Source organism: Gymnoscopelus braueri (assembly GCF_963280865.1).
Source record: "Gymnoscopelus braueri genome assembly, chromosome: 12".
Lineage (NCBI taxonomy): Eukaryota > Metazoa > Chordata > Actinopteri > Myctophiformes > Myctophidae > Gymnoscopelus > Gymnoscopelus braueri.
The window spans coordinates 9,567,244-9,579,743 of NC_137614.1; the positions used below are offsets into that span (position 1 = coordinate 9,567,244).

The window sequence follows — 12,500 nt, forward strand, 5'->3', positions numbered from 1 at the left end:
AGTGGCTGTTACAGTTGTGTGTCTGTCTGCGCTCGTCTGTGTCTCGTCTGTGTCTCGACCGTGTTTGTGTGTGTGTGTGTGTGTGTGTGTGTGTGCGCGCACGCCGGCCGACCGGGCCAGTCTGTGTGTGTATGTGTGTGTGTGAGTGTGTTTCCGTGTCTGTGTCTATTTTCATGAGCAGACTCATGCATGTTAATATTCATGCGGCGGAGTGTGTGTGAGTGTGTGTGTGTGTGTGTGTGTGTGTGTGTGTGTGTGTGTGTGTGTGTGTGTGTGTGTGTGTGTTTTGCTAAACACGTCCATCATGTGGAGAGCGCTCTGAGCATGACTTGGCTCTTCCTGATCTCATCAGCCCTGTCAAAGCCACTCAGGACGCACATTTTTCACTCTTATGTCTGTCGTGTGTATTCACGTCTCTGTGTGTGTCCGTGTGTGTGGGTCCGCGTGTGTGTGTCCGTGTCTGTGTCCGTGTGTCCATGTCTGTGTGCACGTGTGCATGCTTGTGTGTGTGTACACGCACAGGTGTGTGTGTGTGTGTGTGTGTGTGTCCGTGTCCGTGTGTGTGTGTCCGTGTGTGTGTGCGCGCGTGTGTGTGCGCACGCACGCAGGGCACGAGTGCAAACCCCTATTATTATGAGTTAATATCCTTTGCTTTATACTGCATTCCGTTCAACCACTTGAACCCCGGCGTCCGTTATATCCCTAGGTCGGAACATTCGCCCCAAAAAATAGCCGATCTACAAGCTCACAATGCGTCGCAACGCGACGCATTGTGAGCTTGTAGATCGGCTATTTTTTGGCAAAGACATTCGGTGGTGGACGGGGAAAAAAAAGTTGTCAAAGTGCAGTCAGTGGTAACTCAAGTCCGGTTCTCAGAGACTACAGGGGTTTAAGTGATTAAAGTGTTATTTATTCTGTCCTTACAGGTCTTCATGACTTGGAGCACCCCGATGTGGAGCTGGCGGATGAATGGTAAGAGGATCTTTGACATCGCTGTGCCGTGTCCGTCCGTTCTCTCAGAAAATAATAACAGAGCCTTAGTGCTGCATGGTCACTCAATCAGGAGGCCTTCTCTCCCCAACGCTCTGTTTCCCTAATCATCATACATACCCTAGTAATGTTTGGGGCCTAAAATCATAAAATCAAGAGTTCTGCACAAAAAAAAAACTTGTGCCAGCAGAATAGTCATGATACAGCTCTGAAGGGTGATTATTACACGGCTACTTAATAAATAAATAAATAAATTGACCCAAAAGTAACAACAAAACGAAGTATTTCCTTGCTTACGCGGCAATGAAAGTATTCCATAAGTATTGGGCTGGGCGGACAAGTTCGCCTCGGAAAACAACTGACAGTAGTCCATAAGATAACGGGAAGACTCGCCCCAAAACACACTCGCCCCCATTCTATATACCGCCGATTTGCCTGTAATACCTGCCGGATTTGCCCCGGGGGCGACTGTGTTTTGGGGCGAGCGTTTTGGTACTCCCCCCCGTTGTTGCGCCACGATAAACAAGGAAGTATAGTGGATCAAATAGAATCACTTCTCGGTTATTGCATCGTCTATTTCTCACTTCAAATGTTTTCAAAAAACATTCTCGAGAGTAGTGTTTAGTTGTATATGACATTGTTTTGTTTACATGGCTGTCATGTTGGATAACGCATAAAACCAAGCAGGTTGACATGAGCAGGTGTTCTGAGTCTCTGATTAGACAGCGGTCCGTCATAGAGCTCATCGGTCATTATCCAGAAATATAATGACCGATGACCAGTGGTGGAAAGCAACTAAGTACATGTACTCAAGTACTGTACTTAAGTACAATTTTGAGGTATTTGTACTTTACTTGAGTATTTAAAATTTTCAGTACTTTTACTTCTACTCCACTACATCTCAGAGGCAAATGTTGTACTTTTTACTCCACTACAATTATTTGAAAACTTTAGTTACTAGTTGATATAATTTGTTATATTATAAAACATGAATTAACCACTTTAGCCCTATTTTAAACCAAGGCTATTTGAAAATAGCCGATCTACAAGATCTGCTATTTTCAAACATTTTAGTACTTTTACTTTTGGTATTTAAGTATATTTTGATGCCAATACTTTTGTACTTTTACTCAAGTAACATTTTGAACACAGGCCTTTTTCTTGTAACAGAGTATTTTTATACTGCGGTATTGGTACTTTTACTTAGGTAAAATAACTGAGTACTTCTTCCACCACTGCCGATGACTGACCAATCAGAATCAAGCGTTCAACCAAGCCGTGTAATTCCCTTTTTTTCACGCTGCAGGACCTACTGCAACACAGACGAATACCCAGAGCACCGCTACCTGTCCCAGATAGAAGCCATCAAACTCTACCTCAGCGGACATGAACCTCACCTACAATGTTAGTCTATATACTGTACACACCAGTGGTTCTCAAAGTGGGGTTCTGGGGACCCCCAGGGGTCCTTGGAGGGGGGTTCCAGGCAGTGTTGATTTTGACAGCAAATTTTGATTTAGTTTTAGTCATTGTGTTTTGAATACAATTCCATTTAGTTTTAGTCACATTTTAGTCATCTGAAATGCTTTAGTTTTTGTCTTGTTTTAGTCAACTAAATATCATAAGATTTTAGTCGACTAAATCTACAGTTGATTTAGTCGACTAAAATGTACTTTGGCGGTGCCTTGATGGTGTCGTAATGGCTGATTTTACTGAAAATAGCCGATCTACAAGCTCACAACTGCGACACGTTGTGAGCTTGTAGATCTGCTATTTTCAGAGCGCGACACCCGAGCCAAGCCAAACTTGTCTTTTAGTTATACTGGATCTCTTCTCCACTAGGTCCCTCACTAACATTTTAGTCTAGTTTTTATGTGTTAACGAAATTGTCAATATATTTAGTCTTAGTTTAAGTCAATCATTATTTAGTTTTTATCTAGTTTTCATCAGTGAAAAAAGGTAGTCGACGAACATTTTTCATCATAGTTTTAGTCGACGAAATCAACACTGGTTCCAGGGGGTCCCCAGAAATAAAATGTTAATATAGCGTCACAATCCTTTTAAAGGGGAGGACCACTCATTTTCAACATTGAACTATGTCTTTAATACACCTTAGAGCTGTTGTGTGGAAATAAAAAAAAAGTCCCCCCCCCCCCCTTCTGTGTTGCCTAGAAAAGGATAATTGATTGAGGTCATGTGATCAGTGACATACGCAGGGTGTACTTTTGGCTGAGGGGGCGGAGCCAAAAGTTCACCCTGCGTATGTCACTGATCACATGACTTCAATCGACAAACATTTTTAACCCGGTCTTTAACCCGGTCCCTAACCTCAGAAACACTACGCATAACCCTAACCCTAACCTCATAGAAACTATGCCTAAACCTAACCTCAAAACCATGCCCACCTGGGCGAAACACCTGGAAAAGAGAGAGAGTCCGCCGTTCACATAGCATCTACAGAAGCTAACAATACGACCAAGCGTTGCCAGCTACACTGTCACCAAGTTTGTGATAAAGTGTTGAGTTGCCCGCTCGTTGACGTCTCATCGACAGCCTGTTGTCATCATGCGCACGTTCTGTGTGTGAGCGATGAGTGAGAAAAAACGCAGTATAAGGAAAATAATATACAGTAACTTTCTTGGGTTAAAAAGAGAATGTAACCGTCTGGTGGAAATATGTGACTGGACTTGAATAATTTAGCATTTTGGTGTTGTGTCATTTCATATGAAATCAGAAAATCATAGCAAGAGCATAGATATTGATTAATTAGATTGTGAACGCAGCATTAGTCATATACCTCACCTACCAATGTTAGTCAAACAAATCGGTTTAATCAATTGCAAAACATTTATATTCAATATTGATACAAAATAATAGATTTTCATTTTGGCTACAACTACAATGTTATATGAATTCAAATTTTGGTTATTTCATTAGTTTTAGTTAACTCTATGTACTCTCTGGGTGTGTAGGTGACAAGGAGTTGGTCCAGGAGGTGTTGTTTGACGCTGTGGTCACAGCTCCTCTGGAGGCCTACTGGACCAGCCTGGTGCTCAACAAGTCTGAGTAGGTCTCCTCATCTCACTTCCTTTTGCTTAAAAAAGAAAAGAAAAATATATTCTTACATACTGTAGTTATACTGTGTAACGTTTTCTTTAGGGATGTCCGATATTAGCATACAAATTTAATATCCGAAAAATATCGGTATCGGTTTAAAAAAAATACTTTTATTTTTAAGTAACAGGAGTTCTTACTGTATGGTATGGTGTTTGTGATATGAAATGTGAGCTTACCATACTCACTGTAATCCTTAAAGGAATATGAGAAGAAGAAATGAGACAAACTCCAGTCACTTTCAGTTTTAGAGCGCTGTAGAGGTGTGTGTGTGTGTGTGTGTGTGTGTGTGTGTGTGTGTGTGTGTGTGTGTGTGTGTGTGTGTGTGTGTGTGTGTGTGTGTGTGTGTGTGTGTGTGTGTGTGTGTGTGTGTGTGTGTGTGTGTGTGTGTGTGTGTGTGTGTGTGTGTGTGTGTGTCCAGCTGATGCTCGTTGATGCCCGTTAATGTTATAGGCATCAAGGCAATTATGCTTCTGCACTGTCAAATAGGTCAACATCTAATATATAAGATTAGTGGAACTCATTCAAATGACCACCAGTGAGTCCCGGGACTCACTTCATTGAAAACCGAACAACATCACTGTATTATATTAGATGTATTAGATATTATAGATATTTTATTGTATTAGATATGTGATGTTGTTACCTGACAATTAGTTTACTTTTGGTATCGGTTGATATCGGTATTGGAAATTAGGAGTTGGACAATGTCGGAATATCGGATATCGGCAAAAAAGTCAATATCGAACATCCTTAGTTTTCTTTTAAACAAAAGTCATTGTTGTTATAATCTTTCAGTGGTATACATATACTGTCTATTGCTGTCATGCTGTTCAGGAACTCTGATAAGGGGGTGGAGATAGCCTACCTGGGAACCAGAACCGGCCTGTCTAGAATCAACCTCTTTGTGGTACCTGACCAGCTCACCAATAAGTAAGTGGTGTGTGTGTGTGTGTGTGTGTGTGTGTGTGTGTGTGTGTGTGTGTGTGTGTGTGTGTGTGTGTGTGTGTGTGTGTGTGTGTGTGTGTGTGTGTGTGTGTGTGTGTGTGTGTGTGTGTGTGTGTGTGTTACTATACTTGTGAGGACCAATGTCCCCACTAGTATAGTACAATATGAGAAATAGACGTCGTGAGGACCATTTTCCTGGTCCTCACGAGAAGAATTGTTGTTTTATGGTTGAAAAAAGATTTTCAGAAATTATGTTTACAAAATAGAAAAATATTCAGTTTTAGGATTAGACATTTAGAAGTTTTTAGAGGATTAGAAATAGAGTTATGCCTATTTTACACTTAGTTGCGTGCTGTTGTCACGCACCGAAAACACGTCGCAATGTGCTGTGAGCTTATTTCATTTCAAACATTGTCCCCACACAACAACGCCTAGTAGCACAACAAAGTATAAATCAGCTCCTTGTGGATTGTCACCTGTGTTTCCTGTCTGCTTCAAGAGACTTCCTGACAGCTGAAGATAAAGAGGGCGTGTTCAACGCTGACCACTTCCCCCTGTGGTACAAGAGGGCCGCCGAGCAGGTCCCCGGTACCTTCGTCTACTCACTGCCCTTCAACACAGGTTGGTGCACTCATGGCCTATAATGCAGGGCTCTTCAACGTTTTCCGGCCAAGGACCCCCCTGCGAGAAAGATGAAGCAGGGACCCCCTCTATATTGTATAAAATTGTGTTTCCGATTTTTTACTTGGTCTGCTCTTTTTCCCCTCTACACAAAACCTCTTAGCGCGAGGCGTTGTGAGCTTGTAGATCTTCTATTTTTGGCTAAAGTTCTCCTCAGAAAAGGGACGCTATAGGGTTCAAGTGGTTAATGTAAAAAAGGAAAAATAAATCGTATCACACAAAGATTTGACGGCCCCCCCCTGTAATAACTCTGAGGACCCCCTAGGGGTCCCGGACCCCCTGTTGAAGACCCCTGGCCTAATGCATAGCTCCTGAACAGGGGGGTCTGGGGTCCCTATAAGGTAGTGGTTCTCAAACTTTTTCATATCAAGCACGGTCCCCAAATTGTCAAGCCCCCAAATTGATATGCATACGGACGCGGACCCCCATCTCAAAATATTTTGTGCCAGGGACCCCCAGAAGCGAAGTACATGTCAAGAAATTTTTGAAGATTGTCAAGAATTTTCCAAAATAGCAGATCTACAAGCACTTCATGAGCTTGTAGATTCTATTTTTGAATGGCCCAAATTACAAAATATTGATAAAGTGGTTAAAATGATTGTGATGCTACGCTAACTCATTTTGCTGTGGGAACCCCCTCAAGGACCCCTGGGGGGTCCCCGGACCCCATTTTGAGAACCACTGGCCTAGGAACATTTTGATTTTGATTTTAAAAAAAAGTCTGAAAATACATATTGACATGAATCCAATATATTATTAGCCAAGATAATGTGTTGGCTAATAGAAGAGAAATCGATGAGGCCATCAAAGCTGCAGCCTCAATTGGCACAACCCATAGTCACTAAAAACCCCATGCTTAACCTTTAAGCAATTTGAATGTAGCACTTATCTTTTTTTATTGTTTTTACTGTTTCTTTTTCTGAATAAAGTTGGATCCTTACTTTTCTTTTAACCCATTAAGACCTGGGACGCATCTGTGTCATTATTTTACACTTTGGCTATTCAAAAATAGCAGATATACAAGCTCATATCGAGGCACCGAGTGCCGCGATATGAGCTTGCAGATCTGCTATTTTAGAAAAATCGAGAAATATTTTTGCAAATCTTTAAAAATTTTAAAGCGAACAATTGTAACTCAAATCTTTGCTTCTGGGGGTGCCTGGGTCCGCGGCCAAATACATATACGTTTTGGGGTCCTTGACATTAAAAAGTTTGACAAACACTGACATAGCAACATAAGTTTAAAAAAAATAAACTGTTAGGATTTAAGAAGACATTTTGTAGAATCGGAACCTCTGGCCTTTTAATGTAAAAGTTTAACTGCCCTCGATGACCATCAGTGAGAGAACTCAAGTCATACACACTGTGAGAATGGCGCCCCCCAGTGTGCATTTTGCAAAAAAGAAACATGCGTTGGACTTGATTGAGAGCTTTTTGCCAGGAGCTTTTAGCAGCTCACACGCTCACTCACGCTACCAGGGGACTCATACGAAGCTTAGAGGATGTCAAATGTGGTTTTTATTCCATTCAGACGTTCGTTGCCAGCTTTGGAAATGGAGAGATACATTGACATGTATTTGCAAGGCTCCCAATCCCAACCCACCCCCCCCCCACCCTTCTTTTCCTTGCTGTCGGGCAGAAACCTTTTATCTCCATATTTGAACTTTTTTATTTTGGTAGTGTTGCACAAAAATAGCAAAAAATTGCCGATCTACAAGCTCACAGCGCTTGTGAACTTGTGTAGATTGCTGGCTTGTAGATATTGTTTTTGTTCTGTTTTAAGTTAAAGTGGTTAAGTGTGGTCTGTGGATTTGATTGATTGATTGAATACTTTATTAACAGTTTGCAAACAGTACAGCAGGTACAATTACAGAGAACAACGCCAAAAGGATAACATGGAAAAAGCGGCAATGGCTTGTTTCCGTTATGGTCCTACTGTATGTATTCAATTCATAATCTCGGTCATTACCCGGACCGAGATTTGATGAACATTGGATCTCGTCTCTGTCGGGTAGAAACCTCATATGTCCAAAACTGTTACTTTTCAGGATAAAAAAAACAAAAAGCAAAAAAGCAAAAGATCAGATCTACAAGTTCGAAACACGGCGGCGCGAGTCGAGCTTGTAGATCTGCTACTTTTGATGCTTTCATGTGACGCCGTAGTAGGCCGTTGATTTACGAAAACACTAAAAAAGTTAGAATAAGGAGATAAGAGGTTTCTGCTCCGACAGACAGCAATGATCTATTGGACACACAGCTTATTTTTTCCCATTTTCTGACATACAAGGTTTCCACGCGATCGTGACGTTTTCCTCTCTCTCTCTCTCTCTCTCTCTCTCCATCCCTCTCTCCTAACCCCCCCCCCCCCTTCCTCCTCCTGGCTTATTAATTCTAGGCTGTGTTCTTGTGGACAGGGCTGATTGCTGTGGGTTGAAATAGGATACGGTGGGATGAGGTTCAGCCCTTTCCACAGTGACTGGCTGCATGGGCCAGAACACACACACACACACACGCGCGCGCACACACACACACTACACGCGCACACACACTACACGCGCATGCACACACACACACTACACGCACACATTCACACACGATATGTAATGCGCTTACAGTTGCTGTCGGGTAGAAATCTCATTTCTCTCATCTTTCGGCTTTTTATGTTTTCTGGCATAAATTAATGCATATACACTACTTTGTCGTACAATTGTGTCGCGCAGAATTAGCGATCTACAGGCTCACGACAAGAACAACAACACACGATGTTGAGCGTGTAGATCGGCTTTTTTTTGGTGATTTTTTTTTCAACCCATTAAGACCTGGAACGCATCTGTGTTATTTTTTTGATTTGAGCTAAAGGGCATTATTTTACACTTTGGCTATTCAAAAATATATAAGCTCGTAGAGCGGCACCGAGTGCCGCGCTACGAGCTTGTAGATCTGCTATTTTTCAAAAATGTAGAACATTTGTGCAAAATTTTTGAATATATATATTTTTAAAGCGAACATTTGTAACTCAAATCTTTGCTTTGAGATGGGGGTCCGTGGCCAAATACATGTACATTTTGGGGTCCTTAACATGAAAAGGTTTGAGAACCACTGATATAGCAACATACGTTTTGTCAAACAACTGTTAGGCTTTAGAAGACATTTTGTGGAATCGGAACTTCAGGCCTTAATGGGTTAAAGTGGTTAAGGCGTTTCTGTGGGTTTTATAAATATCAAACCAATGACAAGTATCGAGTATAGTAACAAGAGCTTGTGACTAAATAATGTCTACATGGGATCCATTGGAACACAGGTTGTTTTTTCTTCTTTTTTTTCCATTTCCTGAAAAGTAACGGTTTGGTTATACAAGGTTTCTCCCCGATAGCGATGATATGTGGGTTCATGCACACACAAACACACATATGCACACTCACGCAGCTGCATACACACACACACGCACACGCACACGCACACACACACACACACACACACATTACACACAGAAATGTATGCAATACATACAGTGCTAGCACATGTAAAAAAAAAAACACTCAGCACATGGGCTGGCATTGGACGCGAGCGCGGTGCACGAGCGCCGTCCCGTCACCTCACACATACTCACCGAAACCCCATCTCTGGGAGAAACTGGCTGTGTGTGTGCGTGTGCGTGTGCGTGTGCGTGTGCGTGTGCGTGTGCGTGTGCGCGTGCGTGTGTGTGTGTGTGTGTATGTGTCCAGGAGGGGAGGCTATGTTTTCATGTATCCTCGGGCCCAGGCGCTCCATGTGAGCCAGCCAACACGAGGCGATGTTGAAAGCCTCGTTCGAGAGAACCTCTCCGGCATCGCCTCAGATGCCCTCCTCCTCCTTTACCTCCTCCTACTCATGGCTTTAACATGCCATGTTCTGCTCTCTGTGGTTCGTTGCTGTCGGGGGCAGAAAAACCTCTTATCTCCATATTTTTTATCAAAATGTACTTAAAGTATCAAAAGTAAAACTACTAAAATGTTTGAAAATAGCAGATCTACAAGCTCACAACGTGTCGCGATACGACGTGTTGTAAGCTTGTAGATCGGCTATTTTCAAATAGCCTCAGTATAAAATACTGAGGCTTTTTTTCAGGATTCAAATTCAAAATTAGCAAAAGTATCAGATCTACAAGCTCAAAACACGCTGCTTCGCGTCGCGTTTCGAGCTTGCAGATCTTCTACTTTTGATGCTCTTTCTTGTGTGACGCTGTAGTATGATCTAGGTAGGGCGTTAATTTATGAAATAAGTTAGAATATGGAGATAAGAGGTTTCTGCCCGACAACAGCGTCATATAATGTTTTTTTTCACTGTGGGTGGTTCAGAGCTGATTCACGGAACCGTGATATAAAATGTGATATGGATTGTGTGTGTGTGTGTGTGTGTGTGTGTGTGTGTTTCAGAAGAGAACAAGAGTGTGGTGCTGGCCAGCACTGCGATTCAGCTTCTGGACGAGAGGAAATCACCCATTGCCGCTGGTAAGTGTGGGTTTTGTCATATGCACACACATTTGCTCGCGCGCCGGCGCGCACACACACACACACACACACACACACACACACACACACACACACACACACACACACACACACACACACACACACACACACACACACACACGCACACAAACATTGGCGGTCCCTCTCTCAAGCTTAAACAGACGGCATATTGACTTACTTATCCATTCCCCATTACGCCAGCTGGCTCATACAGGCCAGCAGCAAAGTCCCTCCACTTCCTTCTGTCTTTGGACATATATCTTCTCTATGGTCCCCCAGCTCTGGTGGTGTTGTTGGAGAACTTATAGGGACACCAGATTGAAAGTGTGTGTCTCTCTCTCTCTCTCTCTCTCTCTCTCTGTCCGTTTCTCTCTCTCTCTCTCGCTCTTTCTTTCTTTCCTTCTCTCTGTCTTTCTTCTCTCTCTCTTCCCCCCCCCCGTCACGGTCGAGGCAGATGGCCGCCCACCATAGAGCCTGGGTCTGCCTGACGTTTCTTCCAGTTCAGGGAGAGTTTGTCGTTGCCACTGTCGCAAAAAAATAGCTTGCTCAGGGTGGGACCATGTTGGGTCTCTGCTCTATTAAGCGTCTTGAGACAACTTGTTGTGATTTGGCACTGTAATAACATTGAATTTGATTGAAAATTGAATAAAAGATTGGGAACACATCGGCTGCATAATTGCATAATTGATGTCGCCACAAAAGTAACAGATAATGACAGATAATATTGGCCAGACTGATGTATTGGTCATCAATGTCCATCCTCAGGGATACAGGTCCACCTACTGCATACATGGGCAACTTGCGGCCCGGGGGCCACATGTGACCCCCACCTCCACTTAATGCGGCCCGCAGGTTAATATCGGAATTCTGATATATTATTGATTTCAGCTGTTACAGTTGCAAACATGACCCGCTTTAATTACTTCAGTCTATATTAGTAGCTTAATGACTATTAGAATTCTATTGGCTTTTGTATGTCCCATGTATTTGTATTTAAGTTCATAAAGTTAACATAAGTATAACTAAATGCATTTGAAAAGAAAAAAAAAAAAAACTTTTCAGGATTCCAATTACAAAAATTGCAAAAGAAAAATCAGGATTCCAATTCAAAAATAGCAAAAATAGCAGATCTACAAGTTCAAAACGTGTCGCGCTGCGACGCGTTTTGAGCTTGTAGATTGGCTATTTTTGCTACTTTTGTGTGACATAGAATGGCCCGACAGTATAAATGTGGCTCTCTGGAGTCAGTGTGGAAATATAGTGGCCCTCTCCATCATCAAAGTTGCCCACCCCTGACCTACTGTATGTCTGGTGTGGTTTTGAGAAGTGTATTGTTCGAGGTGGTCTTGGGCCAGAATATAGATGGTTAGGTTCATAGTTTGTGGATGTCATTTTCTGTTGTTCTCCAGCATTCTGCACCACATGGTGTTGATACAGTACGCAGCTTTGATGGATCTGGAGATTTGTTTTAGGTGCTGTTGGATTTCCAGATTAGTTTTAAAGTCTTATGAAGGTTGTGTGTGCTTTGTCGATCCAGGTCTGATTATCATTTAAAAACAGACAGCATTTCATCATATCCAGTGGTGGAAAGTAACTAAATACTGTATATGTACTCAAGTACTACTTTTTTTGGGGGGTATTTTTGACTTGAGTATTTACAATTTTCAATACTTTCACTTCTACCCTACCATCTCAGAGGAAAATATTGTACTTTTACTCCACTACTATTATATGAAAACTTTAGTTACTAGTTACTTCATAGATTTAGATTATTATTACACAACACACTAACCACTTCAGCCGTATATATACAATATTTTTAAAATAGCAGATCTACAAGCTCACAATGCGTGGCGATTGTGAGCTTGTAGGTCGGCTATTTTCAAATATTATTTTATCCATTTTGAACTTGTGAAATAGGACATTCTGCATTAATCATATTTCCTTTATCCTACAGATTCACTTTATTGTCACTTAGAAGCTCCGGTTTGGTACATATATACATGTGAGAAACTTCACGCTCGGATGCTCCACCACAATAATGATACAAATTTAGCCCTGTGTGCTCTTATGTAAGGAGGATTTTCACTGTGGTGTGGGTGATGCCTCATCATCACCTCAAGTCTCTATGAGTCAGGCGAGCCGCGGTGTCAGGCGGTATCTTAACGCAACCTAACGTAATCAGCACAGGGATTTAACCCATTAAGACCTGTGAGGCCGATTCTAACACATGCCTTCTAAATCAGTAGTTCTTCT

The 12,500-nt window shown here is 42.1% G+C and overlaps 1 protein-coding gene across 1 annotated transcript in view; it reads left to right on the forward strand.

The window, feature by feature from the left end:
- Nucleotides 1–12,500, forward strand: part of LOC308096367 (voltage-dependent calcium channel subunit alpha-2/delta-3-like) — a gene marked incomplete at both ends in the record, with an annotated part of 311,418 nt that overhangs the window by 215,840 nt on the left and 83,078 nt on the right. Inside the window, 7 exon segments of the mRNA XM_080443791.1 lie at nt 927–972; nt 2,297–2,394; nt 3,963–4,056; nt 4,942–5,037; nt 5,552–5,675; nt 5,677; nt 10,149–10,223. Of these exon segments, the coding sequence (XP_080299917.1) occupies nt 927–972; nt 2,297–2,394; nt 3,963–4,056; nt 4,942–5,037; nt 5,552–5,675; nt 5,677; nt 10,149–10,223 (534 nt within the window).